Genomic DNA, 22,829 nt, shown 5'->3' on the forward strand with positions numbered 1-22,829 from the left:
TGCGGAGGAGGATCTTGAAATTTTGAAATTATACTTAAATAATTTATGTATAAAATCAGCAGTTTCGCGACATATATATTATTACGATGCTTACCTACTTAATAAAAGATAGCTTCTTCTGGATATCCTAATAAGATAAAGTAGCCAATAAGAAAAAATTGCCTCTAACATAACTATTAAATTGTCAATCGAACCATATGTATTGGAAGGCCCGTAGTAATTTGATAGACGAATCTATAAATGATATCAAGTATATAAATAAATGTAGAAAAAGCCTAGTCATGCCTAATGTCTTTTATTATTCTCTAATCTTTGAAGTATTATTTCGTTTAACATACAAAAAATAATGATTAAGTAATTGATATTAGTTCTTCACGCTTTTTAATGAATGCCATAATAATATTATAACATAAAATTCATAAATATAACCCTTACCCCCCATATCCCCCCAGGTCTTATCAACCCCACTTAGAAATAACCCGCTGATCCTTTTATTTTTTTATTTTATCAAATAATTAAAGCTTATGATGATTAGCATTTACGTCATCATATGCAATAGGTGGCAATTATCTTCTTGCGTTGTTTAAAGTTCACCAAAATTAATACTCAAATCAATCATAATTAAAATTACAAGTAGGGCAGGTCAATAAAAAAATGCATATTGTTCCGGACGAGTACAATCGTAATTTCCTAATGCCCATATGGGTTTCGTGTCCAAATAACAATCGTCATAAATTCGTAACACAACAAAATTTTCAAGAACGGATTTCATTCTGGCATATGCTGGACTTGTCACAAGGGTCAACCGGAACAAACGCTACTACAATGTTACAAACGCGAAAAAAAAATCCATATTTGTTACTCAACTTGCACACAATGTAAAGGCATCGTATGCAGGTATTTTGAAATGCATGTTCCTTGGATAGTGTAATAAGAAATAAAAGGATTTCCCTCAAAACCCACGAGAGCGAATAAAAATTGCCTTCACGCGTACGAAGAAGAGCAAAAAGGATAGTTTAAAAAATTACGATCTATTTATAACGAACCATTTCAATTTTTTATTCCTAATTTTCATTGTTTGTTACTTATCACTGAGCTCAAAACAGAAACAAATGCAGTAGAAATAATCTCTGTAGAGATAACCGAAATAGTGAAGTGATTAGTGTTAAGCTAAACATTACGCATATATAGCCTCTTAATTGCGCCTTGCTCATGCCATAAATATTCTTTCCTACTTATCCCCCTTGTTTAATATTTGATGCCCTACTCTTGGTGGTTTAATCCACTATGATCACCTGGGTAAGTCCACAAAATAAATGAAACAAGCCGCCTTTGTTCAACAGAGTGAATCAATTTCCCGGTTAACATAAGTAGATGCTTATGTCCTATTATTCAGATGATAGGTATGAGTGAAATTCTTCTATTGTAAAATGAGGAAAAAACAAAACGAGTTTACTAACCCGGATAATATGACTCAGGTAAACAAGCAGAATAAACCTTTTGTTAGCCGACACATTAGTCGTATAGGTACCTAATAGATTACTAGTTTACGCTATTCTTTTTTAAAATGATCCTGTAGAAAAAACTTTTGTTTATTTTGTTGATAGTTGGTAGATATTTGATTATCATCAGAATTAATATTAAATATCAATATGTCAAAACCATTTAAATTGGAATAATATTAAACATACCTACACTTTATTGGGGAAATAATAATAGTCACATTTTATCCTGCTTTCCACGGCATACCATAAACCGTTAATACATTTGACATTATACTTAATAAATGATACCTACTCATACTTACATCTGTCTTCAAGCCGTCTGAAATAACATTTTTAGGCGAAACTTCCAAGACTTATAAACTTATGGAATACTGTTAAACATTCCTTTCAAGTTTAAAAGTTCTTGATGTTCTTGAAGTAAGACTTGAGGCTATATATTTTGGTTAAAAATAAAAGACATTCTACATTTTTAAGCTTTATTAAAGAATAATTGAAGTAATAAGAGTAGTATTACATTGGGCACGCGACCATGGTGAATTAAATAACTATATCTAAGAAACTACACAACATTACTATAAAAAACGTGATTTTTTATGAATCAGCCAGGTAATTACGTTTTTTATCTAAAAATATATATTCGATAGTAAATGAAACCACACCTATTTTTTGTGATTTTTTTATAAATGATTCTACTCATAATGCAAAAGTTGGTGCGGATGGATCTGCGCAATCAACTAAACGGATTTTGATAAAATTCATTATACGGGCAGATTATAACCCGGAATAACATATTCTGAGCGAATTCCCAGGGCGCAGCTAGATTTTATAATAACATTACCATTTCTTATTATACCTGCTTAAGAAAACTTCATTTTTAAGAGAGTCCGACATCCACGTATCCTTTTTCTGTTGTACTGACAATTTACTGGGGTTCACTTTATTCTTCATCGCGTTGACGGATGATTCTGGGGTTGCTTTGCGAAAGAATTTATCAAATGGCATTCTGAATGCAAAGAATAGCACGAAATCAAACCCAGAAATCAATGTGAACCCGAGCATCAGACTGAGGAGTCCTCCAAAGGCAGCTGAAAATTTAAAAAAACTAACTCACTAACCTTTTGACCGCGACTTCGTTCGCGTGGTATATATATTTCCTGTTATATATTCAATTTATGTTTGGTTTCGGACATATACAGACATAGCGTAGTTTCTTTATTATTTTAATAATAATAATTTTAAATATTTTTCTTTAATACCACGAGATTACTTAATCATAAATAAATCATATCGCCCCATATCCGCATTTTTACGACATCAAAAACAATATCTAATCTTCGAATTACTGCAGTAATGCAAATGCTTTCAGCATTGTTATAATGATATTTGCAGTTTTCACGTGATGAATCTTACAACAGTACTCTATTCATCTGTCCAGTTTGCGTAAGGCGTAAAAAATGTGTTGGTACTTACCCAATAAATTTTGCCAGTTGAAATAAACATCCCGGCGGTATTTTGTTGATACTAAGTCATTAAAAAATACGTTGAGCAGAGAGCGATTCTCCAGTTTTACATCATTGCTGGAATATTAAAATTACTAATTATAAATAAAATTAAAAAACACCTTAATGAAAATAACACTTCATTAACTTTTTAACACCGTGGATGACTTCTGGGGCTATTCATGAATTGTAAATGTGATCCATACTAATAATATAAATATGAAAAGTTGATTTGTGTTTGTTTATCAGTCTTTTATGTCAAAACTATTAAACCGACTACTATAAAATTTTGCGTGCACAACCTTTTCAGGCTAGTAGTTTATAAAATGTCTTCTAACTAGTTCTTATCATCTTATCATCATCCGAGTGATGAGGTTCATTACATTCTTAGCTGTTCTTTTAAAGCCCAAGGTACACGAGTAATATAAACGGTTAAACTTAAACAAGTCAAAGTTACAGGACGTGCACCTTCGGTCACATACCTTCATTCCTCACACCTATAGTTTTATACGTTACTTGCTTTCTTTCGCCCGCTGGACGTCGGTTCAAGAACACGGACTATGAAAGAGGAAAAGAGCTACTTACAAAAAAGGTAGACCATTGTGTTGTAGATCATGGGCCAGGTCTCCCTGGGCCACTTCCAATGGATAGTCGAAGTGTTCACATTCGGGGAAGCAGTGGAATGTCATCCCAAAGTTGTCGTGATGATCTTCCTTTGGCACTGGAATAACATGTAATCTATATAACTACAGCATGTAGTAGTATACCTACTGTTCACATCTTCATTTTTATGAAGGTACACCACATAACCCATTACGGGATAAAGACAGTAGACCTACTTTCCTAAGGACTCCGCCCGCGTTAACTATATCCTTTCCTTGTCCGAATGCACACTTTACATATGCAAATTTTTTTTGGAGATCGGTTCAGTGACTTAAAAGACGGCCAAACAAACACACAAACACTTACGTATGTTCATGATTATCATATGCCTTTGTCTCTTACGCGATAGACAACGCTAACAGTCTCGAAAAATCTAAAAGTTTTCGTTGAACTGCAAGGATGGCAGATTGCTAGCCCGTCGTCTAAATGAAGAATAGTTTATTGCCTTTCCTTTAATAACATATTACAACGTGCACAGGAAGAAAAGCAGCCGGCACACGTGTTTTTTTTTTCACTTCCAGACCAATATGGAAATTAAATAATTACAGTTGTATATAGAAATAAATTGAGAGCACAGAAACAACCACCTCATTTAAGTATTGATGGCTAAAACCAGATCGATAGTTTTGGTCACATGAAACAAATATATACGTTTTTGATTACTCGATCAACTGAATCATTTGTTATGATAAACCCTACATTGTAAGTTAGGACCCGAGTTTATCTGAAGATGAAAAAATTGGCACTCTTCCAACTGCAAATAACTAAGAGTCAATGTCTTATATATTTTATGGTCGTTTGCGTAAACGGATGTTATTTATAACTAACTTAGTTTTGCCACAGTTATTCTGTAGTTTATAGAGTGCAATATTGGCCTACTTTACCGGGCCGTATAAATAAACACAACAGGACATTTAGTTAAAAGTCACAACACTAATAGTAAATACGCAATTTGAATAAAAGTTTATGTTGAATGTAGAACTGAGCTCAGTTGAAACATTTCTAATATTAAAATTTGTTGCTGATAAAATCTAGCGTGGCTGCGCGTATGAGAGGTTTTAAATCAGAGAGTTCAAATATAAAATTACAGTCAACTGTTCTTAATGAGCTACATACTGCGTATTCTAATAGGATGAGAAATATAAAAAGGTATTTCGACCATTCGACAACTGGCACGGAAAAACGGATTAATTTGTTATCGGTAACTACAAACAAGGTTTATCTTATAACCCGCACATCGCACCTTCATAAATTCTTGAAATGTTGTTTATTCCGAGAACAATTTTTAATTTAAACATTTACTTACTATATATATTTTCCAAGCATGGTACATCATTGAAATTACAAAGACGTACAGGCTCTGAAACACGTAAAAATTTAAAAATATGTATAAGAGGAAAATAACTGATTAACTAAAAAGCTGATACGAGTATATCAACGCCAAGCCCAAAACAATATTTCTACACACTTCTTTATACACATTAATTCTTTAAATTAGCACCTAATAATTTAAGGCTGAACTCGGAACATATTGGATGATAGAATAGAACAATATAGATTTATTTTCAAAATTGGATACAAGGTATCACTTATTGACGTCACATCACTTAAATCGACTACCGCTTCCAAAGCGCATGTGTAGAAGAAGCGGCGGAACAAACTACACTGCATCGGACGTCAATATACAAATATAGATCTCTTAAATCTAAATCATGGACGAATGCACATTGTCTACATTAAAAACATGAATGAATGCAGAACTAGTTATTTCAAAACGAATATTTCGTCAAATAAATAAACATAAAGATAAAATAAAATACTCGTATATACACACTGTACAAATTATGTCAACACCATGTCAAAAATGCAGAAGCATTTAAGAGGCCATTATGTCAAGCTCGGGCCACGCATGTTTATCATTAATATAATCCTCCGTGCTATAATAGGCTTTCCTACAAAGCTCATCTTTAATGTACTACTGATACTATGATACACACATCATGGGTATAGTCAAAAATTAAGAGGAACCACTGTTTATGTAACTGCCAAACAAAAAGTCTGATGTGGATTTCCAGTAGTGCCGCACAATTATTCATCCTTATTTTTAAAGTATTCATGTAATTAGTTTTTTTTTTTTTTAATATAAATTATTAAAATTTAAAAGTACTAACCCTTATGTGGAAAGTAAAAAGGGACACAATCACAAGCTCTCCTCACTAGTTCCATCCTTTGGTATGCCATGCAGTTATGAAACGAATATTGACGGAAAGAACCAAATTTAACCTATAACAAATAAAAAAGGTGGTTCTCAATTTTATGTATGTATGTTTGTCCGCGATTATTTCGCGTTTCGCTTAACCGATTTTGATGCTGTTTTCAAGAAAGTGTTCGGTACACTTAGAACGAGGTTTCAGTAGTTAGGTAATTTAATTTAAAATAAAAAAGGAAGCGGTTCACTTTTTACAAAAGTTATATATTTTGATTTATTCAATTGTCATTTATTTATTATTTCTGATTTTATTGTACCTACTAACATCAGCAGTACATATAAAATAGGACCACTTTATTTCTTTTTCGTCGATTTCGTACCTAAAAGGCGATTATCAAAAAACAGGCACATTCATAGGTTCAATATAGATTTAGGTTCCTTCATGAAAGGCGCACCCTACTTAATCTACTGAACGTATTTAACTAGATAAAAGTTACCTACGTCAGAAGATTACATAGGCTTAAATGTGTGAACACTACCATTCATGATCAGTATTGAAAAGATCATCATCATCATCATTTCAGCTGTAGGACGTCCACTGCTGAACATAGGCCTACCCCAATGACTTCACCAGACCATCGGTCCATCTCGCGGGGTGCCGTTCTACTCTCCAGTCATTTAAAAAATCCCGTGAATGAAAAATAAGTGAGTTCCGACCACGTGACATTATGATCTTATTACATAATTTATTTATTTTCTTTCTTATATACCTACAAAGGGATTTGATATCTTTTGAATTGCGTCAATGAAGCTACTTAATCGAAATGATCTGCATATTATTTTAGGCACATATCGTTAGATATAGATCTAAATCACGACCGTATCGGTGACCGAGTGATTAAAGTATCCGACTTGTCAACGAGAGGTACCAGGTTAGAATGTTAACGAGAAGTACCAGCTACATAATGTATTCATAACCCTTTAAAAATAATTATAACCCAAATCGTTTTTGGGATGAAGGCGGGGAGCCCCCGGCGCTCTGGCATACATCAAAGACAAGGCAAGGTGAATCGAACCATGAATCTTAGTGAATCACGTAAGTCATTATTCTCAAACCCAGTATGAGATTGTTAAATTAATTAAACCAAATAATAAACAGATTTTGCCGGAAATGACATATAATTACCTATTCGGGTGCCAGGTAAAGCGTAAGATTTAAATTTGGCAGGTATTTCCCACTAATCAAACGACAAAGAAAATGGATACGTGAACTATCATTCAGATATTTTAAAGAGGAGATCGTTTTATTCTTATACTCTGACGAGAAGCAGATAACGAGAAACAAGCTTCATGATGTTTGCGAATCAGACAGCGTTTTTCATTACGTAAAAACAAAGTACAAGAGCTTACATCTCTCACGTGGCTTGTAGCATTAATTTATCAAAATGCACAAGCATTCAATAAGCCGTATAATAAACACGCTTCACGATAAATAATAATATGATTACCAAAGTTTAGTGAACTGAATTCTATGTTGGATTTATTTATTAACACAGCTTAACCAGGTCACTTCACAATAATTATAACAATTTCGATTCATTCACTCTTATACGCATGTGTTAATAGATCGCGCTCACATTTCTCTTAAAAGAGACCGACTCTCTCTTCAAAAGGTTCAGTAGTTTCGGTTTTTTTTTGTTACCAACAAAAATACAAACCTCTTTAACATAAAATATTACGGTAAAACCTCCAAATCCCTGATCAATGAAATTTAAATAAAAAAAATACTAGAGCCCGTTAGAGACAAAACCTGAGATCAGTTCATTGAAATAATACAAAATAAAGACTGACGCAAATTGTTATCGTTAATCTTGATTCCTAGATATACGGTTCATAATCGTACATACATCAGTTTCTACGTCAGTGTTTTTTTAACAAATGAAATTCTTTGGTGTTTATCAACTATCAAAAAACTACATAAAGTTTTAAATAAAAAAAAACGGCAAATTAACGTGAATGAATCAAGGTGATTGATATAATAATTATTAGCCATTATTGTATATTGTAATTATCATAATTAGATGACAATTGATTTTGACGATATCTTCACATTGCGAGTTTGAGCGACATTGGCTATACTTCGCCTTCGAGATAAACTGTCAAACTGGATGAATATTTGTAATTATATCTATAAATTTATTTTCAACATACATCGGCAACAAATTATCCAACGGCAGTGCATTTCATGGCGAGTACGAGTACAAAATTTCATCATTTTTGTCATTGGCGGGCTTAATACATCATAAATAATCAGCTACCAATCCGACACAAATCCATCAAACAAGTTTTATATAAAATGATATTACCATTGAAGTAAGTCTTTTATAAGTATACCTACTCATCAAAAGTATTTTATCTTCTTGATAAAAACTTGCATTAAATAAAAGAAAATACAGATATATTTATGTTATATTTATCATGCTTTAACATTATCCGTAGTAGGAAAATGTATTTCAATTTCAAGTGAAATGTATATTAGCAGAATGGATACATTGATCTAAAGCGGTTTCCTTTACGCATATCTGGCGGAAAATGCAAGGCTTTGCAATATACGATACATACGCAAGGTTTTGACATTAAATCATGTTTGTAATACAAAGACAGGCAAGGGCTTTGCTCACCATCGGAAGAATTAAAGATAGCTATAGCTTCTTTGTATACTCTCTCTCATCTTGGCGTGTTCCCAGTTGCACCCTCTGCCATTAAACTTCGGGGCCTTCCGCTTCTTTCTCTACTTTCTACTAAGACTAAGATACCTTTACCTCGTTATTATAATAGCACTGCCTCTGTTCAGGACTAAAATATTTGATCCCATTGGTCGCGTACGTCCTCTCTGGTGACAGAGCTATGAGCACCTCAGTGAAAGGGTTAATGAGCCGCGCAGGCGAGTCCAGGTCGGGAACGTTGTATGCGTCATCCACAAACACCTTGAAAGAAACTGTTATTTGAATTTTGTAACTATTTATTCAAAATAAAAAACGTAGTCTTTGCGTACTCATCCGGGAAAAAGACGTGATTTTATGTATGTACCTACGTACGATTATTCACATCTTCAATTTATATAAATAAATGCTTATAAACTTGGGACGAGCAATCCGTCACTATCTTTGTATTATAATATTGAATCATAATACCAATTCATCTCATCACATCAACCCATCCACCCATCAACACATCCACCTAAACGAGGCCTTTGAATCTTATGACTACTTGTTCTGTCTACCCCGTAAGGGATAAAGATGTGATATGTATGTGTCTATCCTATCGTGATCTTATCGTTATAAAAACGAGTAAGAGATTATATTGTTTAAAACAGGGCAATCTTTTTGTGAAGACTTGTACCCTCTAAAATATCCTGAATGGTAACGGACTAGTCAATTTAGTAAAGTTGCAATAGTCAGTTCCTTCCTTCAACGGCGTAAATAATCTGTGCAGTCACGCAGTTGGCGCATTCCATTTACCTTTCAGTTTATTCATAAATGCACTGTTTATTCCCAATTTACACTATCTGTACATCAAATTAGTTCTTTACTCGTTGGATAGGTACAAATGGGTTTCATTTAATATTTATCAGATATTGTTCATTAATTACCGGTCTAACCTTGCTGTGTACCATAACGATTTTTTAGTTTCAAAATAAAGCTTTGATTACTTTTGTTATTTTTTCTGAAGTTTTGATTGTAGTCCAGTCAATGTAGACATTTCAAACTACACAAATTACTACACTAATCCAACAAGGTGAAAATAACTAAAATTTTTTAAAAACATCCCGCATCTAGACGAACGTATCTTGATCAAATTAAGGACGTCCTGGCAAAGGGTCAGGTCAAGAGTACCCGAAACCGTTGAGCTTGCATGAAGAGAATTATTAATGTGGATGAAGCGAAGGAAGTATGCAGAGATCGTGGCAAGTGGAAAGATGTAGTCTCTGCCTACCCCTCCGGGAAAAAGGCGTGGTTTTATGTATGTATGTTATGTATAAATCCGCATCCGACTTCAAACATTTTTTCCATGTTTTAAACCATTTTAGATATTTTCAGCTTGTTGGGAATTAAAGCATAATGTACTCATATTTTTGATCTGATTTGACCGACTAATTAATACTACAAATGGACCTCTCCAAAGGTCACCAGAAGCGACCAAAGACCAGATTTAAGCCGGGAATTTTATTTCAAATTAAATCAAAATAATAAGCACTGATTTTTTTACTTTTTGTTATATATATGTTTGTAACGCGATAACTTTGAAACCTTGGTCTGATTTTATATTGTACGATATAACAATACAATTTTTAAGTTCCTAGAGCATTAAAATCGGTCAAGTTGTTTTTGAGATATTCAAAATTTCATAAAAGATACAAATGTTCGCGAGGTCTTCGAAAGGGAGAAAGAGTAGTTTTAACTTTTTTGGGAATTACTAGAAATTAAAACTTACAATAAAACCCTGGGATCCGACGACTGCGCTGTAATAGTCGTTTGGATCGGTGTTCAAGAGAACCGTAAGCGCAGTCTGGTAGCCACAAGACGCTACCCGGCGAGGTTTCGGAGGATCTTCTGTACTGTACTCATTCTTAGACTTGGCTCTGTGAACAATTAGAGATACATATTAAATCGTTTCACAGAAGAGATTCCACAATGCGATACGGTCGCTTTGTGCGAATTAGTTATTACTATAAGGTTAACTATAATGTTAATATTATGTGCAAGAAAATTTGTGGCCAAGAGTGGAAGAGGTGAGAGGTCTACATACTAAAAAGGCCGCCATGATGATGTTGATGAAAGGAAACTGAGTCAGCCGCGATTTGATTTTCTTACGCTTTTGAGAAAATACCTCTTGCTAAGTATGTACCAAATAAAATTAAACTCCGATAATGTAAGAATGAAACTATTCTTACTAAAATAAAATAGTTTTAACGGAGAGAAACGTCTAATAATAAATATACTATGAGGTGAAGGTATTTGGCAATATTCTTCATCTTATTTATCGTTATACATATTTATAAATAAGTATTATTCATTTGATGATTTTGGAGGTACATCAAGAGAGAATTTTGGACATTTATAATTTACATATACCCAGGCAGAAAGCGAGGTTCTCAATAAAAGGCCAACATAAAAAAATTTCTTGAATGCAACATTTAGTTTAGGATCGCAGTTTGTAAGATAGACTGTGTTAATTAATATTCAAACTTACGGTTCCTTTTTTTCTGAATCTTTGACGGCAAAGTAGTTGAAAGTGCAACACAGATTGACGACGGTGAAAACAGTCTTAAACAGCTGATCACAACGGTATATAGTGTTTTTCCACATACATCGCTGGACTATGTTCCCGCAGGAGCGCGCCGGAGAAAGCTATACCAAATTTACACGTAAATGTGAATTAAATTAAAACTACCAGTTGTAGCGCATTTTCGCTAATTAAAATAAGGTCTAATTAATTAATAAATATTTGAATTTTAAAACTAAATTGTTAAGTACAGTAAAGCCTGTTTAATTATTCTTATGTCTATAATCCATATAAATATTGTAAGCGGCGGGCAACAGCTAGTACACTTGAAACTAGCTGTTGCCCGCAGATTCGCTCACGAACATTGTTGTTTAACGCAAATGCTAAGTAAGTAAGTTACCTGTCGAAAAAAGTTGTCAACAGTAAAGTTATTCAAGTCCAACACTTTTTGTAAAGCCCGCAAATCCTCCTTCTGTTTATTGGTGACCCCGAGACCTGAGTACAGCAGTGGAGCAAGCCGGGTGATTTCGAAAATGTTGTCAGCGCTAATATTCGGCGGAAGTGTCCTAAAAATTATTTTAATACAATAATGAAATATAAGTACATATGTACGTAATATGAAACACATTTCTTTTTGTTAGCCTGAGTTTGGTCTTTGATGTTTATCGTTAGGTATATGTAAAATCTTGCATCGCTGAGTCGCTTAGTTAGTTCATTTCCCATAACACAAATCTCATTTGGTTTAATTAGTTTAAGTATAATTTAGCTCAATCTTGGGGAAAGCTGTCTTTTGTAAGTGGCGCAAATTTCGCGCGGGTAAAATATCTGCGGATAAAAGTTTATTATATCTAATATACAATAAACAATATATACCTACGGTCGAATAGAAAAACCTTATTTTTTTTGTCTGTTAAAAAATGAAGAGTAAGGTAAATTTATAAATTTACTTAACGATACTTACACAGTGTCGGCAAAATGCCTTGCGGCTTTCCGCGAGATAGCATTTTGGTCACAAATGGTAATAGCCGGGAAGGGCACGTCCCAAATGGCGCCTTGTGTACTTTCTATGACCTACAAACGTAAATTAGAATCTTAACACGAAGTCCCAAAAGAACAGTCCAGAGAACTTCATCTTACCACTTGCCACAATACCTGCATTCATTTCGTAGCGTATATGAACGTTAGAACGGGGAGGTAGACCTCACTAAACGTATCTTGAAGAGAGTAATAAATGTGGATGAAGCGAAAGAAGTATTTATGGATCTTTCTTAGGTAAAGAGGCGTGATTATATGTAGGTACTCGAATGTTTATGTAAACGTTAAACATATATTAGCCTCTAACACCAAAAAATAAACTTACCTAGTAATTTAACTAAGGTTTTAAGAAACTTACGGTGACGATTGGATTCCGGGCATACCACATGTATGCAGTCACTACAAAATAAACTGCGACTACAATACTGACAACCACTGCGAAAGCCCAGCATCCCCTAAAAAACTTAGTGTTTCAGTTAATCAAAAAAAATTATCACAATACTTATCTAGTAATTTCTTTTATTAAAATTAAAAAATAGTAGAAGCGTATGGTTGCACTTTACAGAACATTAAGATAGTTTTATGTGGCATAGTATATTTATTTAAATGTATTTGTTATACCTCTTATAAAAATAATGGGTACCCAACTTGAGACTTTTGCGACCCAATCGCGTTGGAAATTACAGAAAAAATAAAAACCTTTCAAAAGAGCTGAGCTCCTCCATAACAATATACTTATATCCGTGCAAATCCGTCCTTTTACAGAACTCGACGAACTTGTTCGGATAACGGCCAATCTTCTCATGTTTCTTATTCCAATTACTTTCGTCCGAGAGCCTCTTTTTCTGCTTTACTTCTATAGGTCCATCTGAACTAAAGTGAATCATATTACCAACTGAAAACTTTTTAATAGCTAGTAATATTATTTAATGTTTACTTATAAACAGATTCAATTTTCAAAATTTAAAAATGAATACATAAAAAGAAAATACACAACACTACGATTTGCTGTAAGCTTTAACAGCCTACTGTTTAATTTCAGTTAACTTTCTAATATTGCAACGAACATGCAGGTAAAACTGTCTATTTGGAGTGATAAATGTGTAGATTGTCACCACACGAACCGGTAATTATAAAGGTTAGATCGAACGGAGATAGGAAAAGGCCACATTAAGTGCTTATAGGGAAATATAATGTTCATATCAATATACATAGGTACTCGTATATCATTCGATTTATTTATAAAAATAATATTAAATTCATACTAATATTTTAAAACTAATATGTAATATATTGTAGATACCCACTATTATATTATTTTATTGGAGAAAATAAAAAGTAACTATTAAACCCTAGCTAGCTCTGCTTACATCAATCAACGCTATATACCTAATTAAAAAAGATTGGAATTGCACTGAATGTTTGCACACTTTGAACTTTTGTACGACGACTGCCTCACGCAGCGTAGGTACTCACTGCAAATACCTACATAATACAAATATTTTCTGATGTTCTTTATGTACTTGAATAAATGGCTAAGATAACATTAACCAGGCCACTCAGAAAAATTTGCGTAAAGTTTTTATGTATGACAGATTGGCTAGTTATACTATCTCTGCAAGCTTCACCCTGTAATACCTTTACAGGGCGCAAAATGAACTATATAATTATCTTTCCTTTATGTATCGACATCGATTCGGTGGTTTTCAAGTGAAAGAAGGGCAAACAAACTTTCACATCCTACTACTATTATAAAGGCGAAAGTTTGTATGGATGTTTGTTACTCTTTCACGCAAAAACTACTGAACCGATTACCATGAAATTTGGTATGTAGGTAGCTGAAGACCCAGAATAACACATAGGCTACTTTTTATCCCAGAGTTCCCGCGGGATTGATAGGGTTTCCATGCGGATGAAGTCGCGGGCGGCCTCTAGTCATTTATATTAGTATGCATGGATTTTTAAATATGATGAATTCGTCCACAACTTTCCGAGATTAGCGCATACGTACAGACAAGGAAAATAGGAGCACTTAATAATATGTAGTGGTGACTATTTCCGAATAGGCATACTAAAGTTTGAAAAGTAAAACCAGAGTTGGCAGTCGATCATATACTTTATTCAATTTCAACAATATATTTAGTGTGTCAAATACATAAAAAACAACTTACGCTAGCAAATTTTGTTCTCAATTACCATAGTATTTTTATACGTCTAAACTAGTTTGGTTATATTAAGGCACCTTATAATAGAGTTCTTAAAAGATTGGAACAGTCTAGAAAATCGAGCTTTGAAATTAATTTAAAGAGTAGATCCTCGTGACAAATTTACCCATATGAATACCTTACGGCTCCTCTCACACATATAAAATATAGGTATAGATTAAAATTTTTATTCCCCATTCACATAAGTACCGTGCGGCATTGCCACATGCCACATAATCCACCATGCGGCACTTTAGGGCATGCCGCAGTCTGCGTCGGTAGCGGCTTGCGCCAGGCTGTTGAACACCTCACCTAGTCTGCGGCATGCCACTGTGCCGTTAAACAACTGATTGAGGGATTTTCGGAGGGAATTGTAAGGTAATGCTGTCCGTATGTTATTCGATCTAAGTATGTCTCATGTGGACAATGTAAATATATAAATTGCACAACGGTACACGGCATGCTGTTTGACATGCCGCACGGTCCGCGTCACAACGTGAGTAGGTTGATATGCCGCTTCGTGTTGCACATATGTAAATGGGGCTTAAATTCATTCATTCATTCATATATTATATCAGCACGTCTATATCCCTTACCCCGCGGGGTAGACAGACCGAGCAGTCTTGAAAGACTAATAGGCCACGTTCAGCTGATAGGCTTAATGATACGTGTAACAGAAAATATAAATTTAAACAGACAAAAAGAAATATTGTGGTGATTTAATAAAGCCTGCTGATTTATCACTCGGATTTTATCCGAATGTAAACTATGGATAAATAGTAATATGCAAAGTTATAAACTGTTTTCTGTTTTGTCTGAAATGTACTTGTTTGCTTTTTCGCCCAGTTTGAATTCAGTACTTCTCACAAAACATACCACAACTCGCAGTCACAGCTTCAAAATAATGTTCCTTCATGGGAATGTATTTATCACAGAGCACTGCAGTCCACTACTCTATTTGCTGTGGCACTTACAAACTTAGCAATTTTTTTCTAAAATAAAAACAAATCTTTGATTTTGAATGGTAACAGAAATAAAGCACACATTACAGCTAAATACTTTGTACAAAATTTTAGGGTTAGACAATCTCAACACTTAATATAATCTCCCATATAAATTAAAACTGTCATAAAGAAAGTAGCAGACCTAAAGTACAAAAAAGAAAAAATATACCTATATAAAAAACTGGGGTTCTTAGAACAATCCATAAGAGATCAACATTGATATGCTAACACTTTAATTTCCAACCAAGATTGAGCAAGTCTCTACATTTTTCAAAATTTATCGCCGACAAGAGACCAACAATTTGCTGTAATGACACCATATAATACTTAATAATAATTACAAACTAGACTTAACCAATTCCTTCTCCACAAATCATAACAATTGATTTATTCATAGGTGATTTGGACATGTTAATATGCTTATTCATAATGCAATAATAATCATGACATCATGAGCTCAGCTCAATTATACAGGCAATAAACACTTGGGACTTTGTTTTTTTTCTTCACAATTGCACAAAATTTATTTGTTTGTTAAGATCCAGCGTGCTTGTATTATCCACGTCAACGACCTTTACTCCCATCGTCTTCCTGACATTTTTATAAGGTCGTGGGATCTCATTAAAAATAGTAAATTACAATACTATCAACTATATATTCATATTCATAGTCAAATGCATATCTGTGCTAAAATTCAATAAAACACACACTTATTTGGAAATTATTGTACATATTTATATTTTATAATAAAGTATTCATCCAAAGAATGTTTTAAAAATAATTTGAGAATACCCTGTAACGTGTAACTTTGTTATAAATAAATGAGCGATTTAATGAAAAGAAGTATTGTTACAATATACCTACAATAACCACATTGTACGGTTCGTAACCAACATGACAAATTGTGACTCCATCGTGTTGGACAGAAAGATGATCTTTTTGTTTCTTTGTAATAAACGAACATTTCTTCAGGAAATATACAAGGTACAACACAATTCTTAATTTTTCTCATCACTTACTTATCACTACATAGTATAAAACAAAGTCGCTATTTTAGTCTGTTTGTCTGTATGCTTATTTTTATAGTTTTTCTGTATCTTAAAATTACGCAACGGATTTTGATGCGGTTTTTTGTAACAGATAGAGTGATTCAAGAGGAAGGTTTTTATGTATAATTTTTTCCAAATTTTGCACCCGTGCGAAGCCGGGGCGAGTCGCTAGTTAGTAATAAAAAGTTATGTCTAATTTACTGGCCTTAAAAATAATATTTCTCAACACGAGCTCTCCATTACATATTAATAAGCTTATAAAAATATGCTTCTCTTTTATTTTTTTATAACATTTTAGCATAATACTCCCACGACGCATCACGCAACAACGTTATTATATAACACCATATTAGAATTTACATACCTTTACATTACCTACATATATACATAAATATTGGCACAAGACTTAAGCGTCAAGACTGTTACAAATACATTAATATTGTAACGAATAATGTGTCAATAGTCTTAGTGAAACTTTATTTAATTATTTATTACATATACTTATAGTAAAACTAAATAAAAAAATACCAAATCTCAAAATGTATTTCTAACACACCTATCGACAAATTATTGGTAAGTACGCATATTTTCGCAGAATTGGCGCCCTGGAGATTGTTTGGCATCATTACTGTAACAATTCGGTAGCAATTTTCACACACGTCTGGTCCATAAACATACAACCCACTTTAACAAAGCATAATTCCGATAAAATTACTTGTTTAACATAACTTAAGCTTGACCAGTGAATTAAAATATTGAGCTGGGAATAATTATACAAAAATGAAAGGAAGTATAACAATCCTCAAATTTGTTTTTGGCTACTATTATTACTGTATATGTAAATAATGCACTATTGTCAAATGACCACCATTACTCAGTATAACAACTATTGTGTGTTGCTACATGAAACGCACAACTAGCGCTCTCATTGACATGTCGGCTAAACTGGTCGAAAAGACAAAGTTCTTGAGAATATCACGCAATTAACACTTAATAAGGTGGTATCAACGCCGACACATTAGACGTATCGTTTACAAAATGTGGCCATGTTTTGATAATCTCGAACAACTTGGCTCCCGGACTCAATGTAGACGACAGTTGTCGATGAGCGAACAATTTATAGTCTTTGGATAGTTTGCCTAGCTGCACACCTAACTTGATTAACTTCTTGCACGCATCTAACTGTTTCTCTGGGGGAGGCTCATTGTTGAATGTGCCTATAAATGCAATGGCTATGCTGTACTTGTTGTACCCTAATGTGTGGGCGCCCTGGATGTCCCAGCCGCGGCCGAAGTACGCCGACCCGTCGCCGCCGACCAAAAAATTGTAGCCGATGTCGTCCCACTTTCTGGCTTCTATGTGAAACATCTGAATCAGTCTAACGCGAAGCACGCATTCGTTCTGAAATCAAATAATAAAATCGTTAATTTCGTTTTATTTGTAAATATTACTTAAAACATGTACAAATGTAAAAACATTTTTTTTTAGTTTACATGATTTAGTTTGATCATGTGGGGTGGATAAATAATAGAAAATACGTTGAAACAAAAATGGGAGCGTCAAAAGGTGAAGGCCTAGACGAACATACCTTCATATGTTGATAAAATCAGGAAAGTTGTTCAATACCCTAAACCGACGAGTTTGTGTAAAGAGAATAGTGAACGTAGATGAAGCGAAAGAAGTACCTATACCTATGCAGAATGGCGGCAAAGGGAAAAATAAAGTCTCTTAGTGCCATTCCGGGAAAATGTTTTGGGATTACTAAACCAATCATATCTTTAAAAAGGATGTATTATCTGCGGGTGTTATAGGCCAAGTATGTACTACGGGCGAAGCCACGGTGAGCCGCTGGTATAAAGTATAGATAGAATACCGGTAGGGTGTTACCTGAAAATGGCAGCTCTCGGTAGCAGTATGGGTGATGATTACCCAGGGCACCGGCATGCGTAGTTTCACCATCTCAGACTCGTCTTCAGGAGGCTGGGCCAGCCAGTCGGTCCGCGACACTATCCTCAAATGGTTTGGAGCAATCAAGAGATCATCTGTAGAAAACAAAATAAAAATCATACGATTTAAATATATTTAGAACTTCCATGCTGTTCTTGTAGCAAAGTGAAAACATAAGACAAGGCGAAGGCTTTTAAATTTGAGATCCTTTACGGAAATGGGGAAGCAACCTGTCACTATCTAAATCGCAATTCCATCCTTAAGCCATCCAGATAAATGAGGTCTCCGAAGTGATTTCTACTTTTTTCTTGCCTATAATGATAAAAACTTGATCTATCTTTATGTAGAATAAAATATGTAAGTATGCCGTGCGACGCAAAACGACACATAATATATACTTTAACCAGCTTTTACCAGCAGATTCGTCCGAGCGAATTTAGTGCCACCTACAAAATATTTCAAATTTTTCGCAAATGTCACGGCATTTTTTTTTTGTAGGTAATGGGCTAGCAGCCTGCCACTATGTGAATCTCAATTCCATTATAAAGACATACAGTTGAACGTGCCATTCAGTCTTTTCAAAAATGTTGGCTCTGCCTACCCCGCAAGGGATATAGACGTGACTATGTGTAAAGATACCCTATGTCCTTCTCCAGACTCATAATTATTTATACGCGAAATTTCAAAAAGATTAGTTCAGTTGATAACATTTCGAGAAGTAAGATAATGATTGATAACAAAAATTTCGATAAAAAATTAGTCAAAACAATGCATTCTCTCGTTTACATTTCTATTCTATGTTTGGATAATTGCGAAGTTAACGGTATTGAAAAAAATGCTGCAGTGCAATTTGTTACCGTTTCTTCTGCACAGACGCTTGGGAAGTGGCAATAAACTTAGTTTTAAGAATTTATTTGACGTCAACCAACAAAAATACATGACAATTACGAGTATTAAGTGATGTTGAAATGTCCCTTAATAATGCATAAATTGAATTCTGGATTTGACTAAAATAAATATTTTACTTTCGAATTTATAATACTAGTTGAGATGATTTAATTGTCTTTGTTCCAAGTTCTATGATTTACACTTAATTTTGCGAACTCGATAACCAAGAGGATACTCTTGATAATACCGGGAAATTCCAATGATAATCACGTAAAAATTATTTGGACATTCGCAAAGTACCGGAACATAATACATTACGATTTCTGATAATCAAGTTAGTCATAAATGTTAAAATATTTACTATCAATCATTCAGAAAAGTAACGAAAATAAGTTTTGAAGATATCTGTCTCTTAAAAGGATAATATTTTAATTACGGAACAGAAATGTGATCCTTTGTTTTTGAAGGATTTAAGAAGTACTCGTACTTAATTTTATAAATTGTATATTAAATTAAACATTACTTATTGAAACTTGTAAAACTTACAAACTTTATCAGCAATGCTTCTTGTTGTCTCTTAATATATAAAATTTAATACCAATCACCAATAAACAAAAATAGTTCAATTGAGGTGCAGAACGATATATGCATAACAATGAAATAAAGTAAATGACAAAGAAATATATAAAAAAAAAAGAAATAATGTAAACATTTAAATATCCTATATGTAAAAATTAACAAATTTTGTAGATTTTGAACTTTGAGATAGGTTATTAATTTAAAACTGCTATAACTATATATGAATACCATATTTTCCATACCATGGTTTCCATACAAGACCATTTCTTCCTGTAAATGTGACAAGAGGCAGCTAAAAGGTAAGGGCAATAAAAAATTCCCCAAGGCTTGGGTTCCCAGAGCCAGATAACCATATCAACTGTATCAAATCAAATTACTTTAGACCACATTTAGGGTGATCCATGATCTGTAGCAAAAAAAGTGCAAACACAATTTAGTGACTCGACATATATTGGACACTGTGTAATATCATACCTTTCGGAACAACTCTTGTCATGCGATTATCAACAAACTGACTTGTGTTTGGAATAATTTGTTTTGAGGTGTCATCTTGTATATCTCCTTTGTCAATGCTGTTCATGTGTAGGGTTAGTAATGGGTAAAACATCAACTGCATTGTTAGAATCACCAAAACTATGGAAAATGATATCAGTGCCAAATTGTCGTACCATATTCCCACCACCGTCGTGACTGAAATAACAAATAGGGTACAATGAATGTCTGACACATTCATATTCATGCTTGCATTTATTTCATCCCATGCAACTGACCAAAACCATACATATATTGCATCTTAACTTGTTTCAAAGTTCTTCCTAAAATGAAAACAATATTAAGAGTCAATCTGTGAAATAAAAGAAACAAGAGATCCCTTGTTTTATCTCCCTGAGTTTAATAAATCATAATAGCTTCTGCATATGAAATCCATAACAAGTGACTCAAAAGCCATTCAGAACTACAGCCACAGCCACAGCAATTAAGTTCCAAAGGACCCTTTCTTTTGGAATGGGATGTGTTCCATAAAATATGTACCATTATTCAGAAAACCTGAAAAAATTAAATAATTGATTGCACACTATATTTTCACTTACTTGATGTCTCCTCTGAAGCACCTTTATGGGGCGATGAACTCTCATTTTTACCACTTTTGCCTTGCAATACAAGGACTAATGTAAAAACCACAGCTAATACAATCACACACGAAGCTGTTATCAGAACCTTGTGCCATGTTTGAATGTGATATTTCTTTGATGCTGAAGAAAAGTAAAAAAATACAGTGAAAATTCAATAACTTACTTAAAAGGTTTGTTTCTTAGGTTTAACTTTAATTTTATTCAACCTTTGTGCCATGTTTGAATGTGATATTTCTTTGATGCTGAAGAAAAGTAATAAATACAGTGGAAATTCAATAACTTAAGAGGTTTGTTTCTTAGATTTAACTTTAATTTTATTCAACAATTACGAAATAATAATAATAAAGTAATAATAGGAGAGTGAACGCGGGGAACATGGTGAATGGAGCTTTGCATGCCTTTATGAGCAGTCAGAAACTATCCAAAAAGGCTCGACTGGCTGTGCATAGGGGCGTATTGGTCTCTCATTAATATATGGGAGTGAAAGTTGGGTATGGCACAAGAAGCACGAAAGCAGAATAAATGCAGTGGAAATGAGAGCATTAAGGAGTATGATGGGTGTGAAATTGAGTGACCAGATAAGGAACAGCGTGATAAGGGAATGTTGTGATGTGAAAGAAGATGTAGTTACAGGTATAGAAAAGGGTATTTTAAGATGGTTCCGTCATGTGGAGAGGATGAATGAAAGCAGGTTGACTAAGCAGATATACAAGGAGAGTGTGGAGAGAAAGGTCGAAGTGGGAAGACCTAGACGAACATATCTTGATCAAATTAAGGATGTCCTGGTAAAGGGTCAGGTCAAGAGTACCTGAGACCACCGAGCTTGCATGAAGAGAGTTATGAATGTGGATGAAGCAAAGGAAGTATGCAGAGATCATGGCAAGTGGAAAAAGGTAGTCTCTGCCTACCCCTCCGGGAAAGAGGCGTGATTTTTATGTATGTATGTATGTATGTAAGTAATAATAAATTATTGTCAGCAAACAAATTTCAATGTAGCAAAACCTGCTATGGCAACTCGCATTTTTTTTGTTCATCTTCAATACACTCTTGACAGTGTAGTCATGGTCATCATGTAGTCATGGAAGTGGAGAGGGTAGATCAAATACTCAGAATGATGCTTCGCCATTTTTTCTCTGCTCAAAGTTATCCTACTATACAATTTCTTAAATAACATTAAATAACATCAAATAACTTACGTATCTCTTGAACTTTAGCAGTATGTTTAACCTCTTCAGTGGGATCTATGTCCTCTTCGGTTTTAGTAAATGAAACATTTTCAACACCTGATTTATTTTGGATAATTTGCTTAATAGTCACGGGTCCATGAAAATGGGTATTGTTACCCAATTGAACATGTTTGGAATGAGCTACTGCGACATGACCAAAGATGGGAGCATTTGAACTGTGCACTAAGTTATCAGGAAAACTAGCCAAACCATCAACGTTTTTTGAAATAATCGTTTTATCCGGGTCCGGTTCATCTTCATCATCACTTAGTGTGCTTATTTGTAAATGACCAAGGTCTCCCTCAAGTTTAATACCTAAATCTTTCGCGTTATCAGACAAACTTTGTTTCGTTTCCATTGTACAATTTCACTTTTTACATCCTCGCTTAAAAGCATAGGATAACACTATGATGCCACTTTTATCATAATATACTCGAAAACATTATAAAAATAATTTATATTACCAAAATAGAAAAAGGAAAACAACAGTAAAATATGTACCTTTTCTCGGACAAAACAATTGAATGAAATGTGAATTAAATTTCGAATGAAGGAACGAAACAAAACAAAGCAAATGACTTTGACTTTTAAATTCTTTACAT

General features: G+C 33.9%; 2 protein-coding genes across 3 annotated transcripts; both read right to left on the bottom strand.

Annotated features, from left to right (window-relative positions):
* Nucleotides 1–1,984: 1,984 nt before the first annotated feature.
* LOC106133773 (sodium channel protein Nach-like) lies at nt 1,985–13,084 on the bottom strand. Its single transcript, XM_060953796.1, has 12 exons — nt 12,897–13,084; nt 12,556–12,652; nt 12,124–12,233; nt 11,563–11,728; nt 11,130–11,287; nt 10,371–10,494; nt 8,699–8,863; nt 5,839–5,950; nt 4,974–5,027; nt 3,590–3,725; nt 2,976–3,082; nt 1,985–2,590 (listed from the first exon to the last, which is right to left on the bottom strand). Exons 1-12 carry the CDS (start codon nt 13,082–13,084, stop codon nt 2,340–2,342), a joined length of 1,668 nt encoding a protein of 555 aa, XP_060809779.1. The 3' UTR covers nt 1,985–2,339.
* Nucleotides 13,085–14,294: 1,210 nt separating this feature from the next.
* Nucleotides 14,295–22,774, bottom strand: LOC106134001 (peptidoglycan-recognition protein SA). Of its 2 annotated transcripts, XM_013333932.2 has the most exons (5): nt 22,198–22,772; nt 20,960–21,121; nt 20,343–20,558; nt 18,342–18,496; nt 14,295–17,855 (listed from the first exon to the last, which is right to left on the bottom strand). In XM_013333932.2, exons 1-5 carry the CDS (start codon nt 22,583–22,585, stop codon nt 17,445–17,447), a joined length of 1,332 nt encoding a protein of 443 aa, XP_013189386.1. In that variant the 5' UTR covers nt 22,586–22,772; the 3' UTR covers nt 14,295–17,444. The 2 variants fall into 2 exon arrangements, with proteins under 2 accessions (XP_013189386.1, XP_013189387.1); XM_013333933.2 differs by lacking the exon at nt 20,343–20,558 and having other exon boundaries at nt 22,198–22,774.
* Between the last annotated feature and the right edge of the window lie 55 nt (nt 22,775–22,829).

This window comes from Amyelois transitella, chromosome Z (genome assembly GCF_032362555.1).
Source record: "Amyelois transitella isolate CPQ chromosome Z, ilAmyTran1.1, whole genome shotgun sequence".
NCBI lineage: Eukaryota > Metazoa > Arthropoda > Insecta > Lepidoptera > Pyralidae > Amyelois > Amyelois transitella.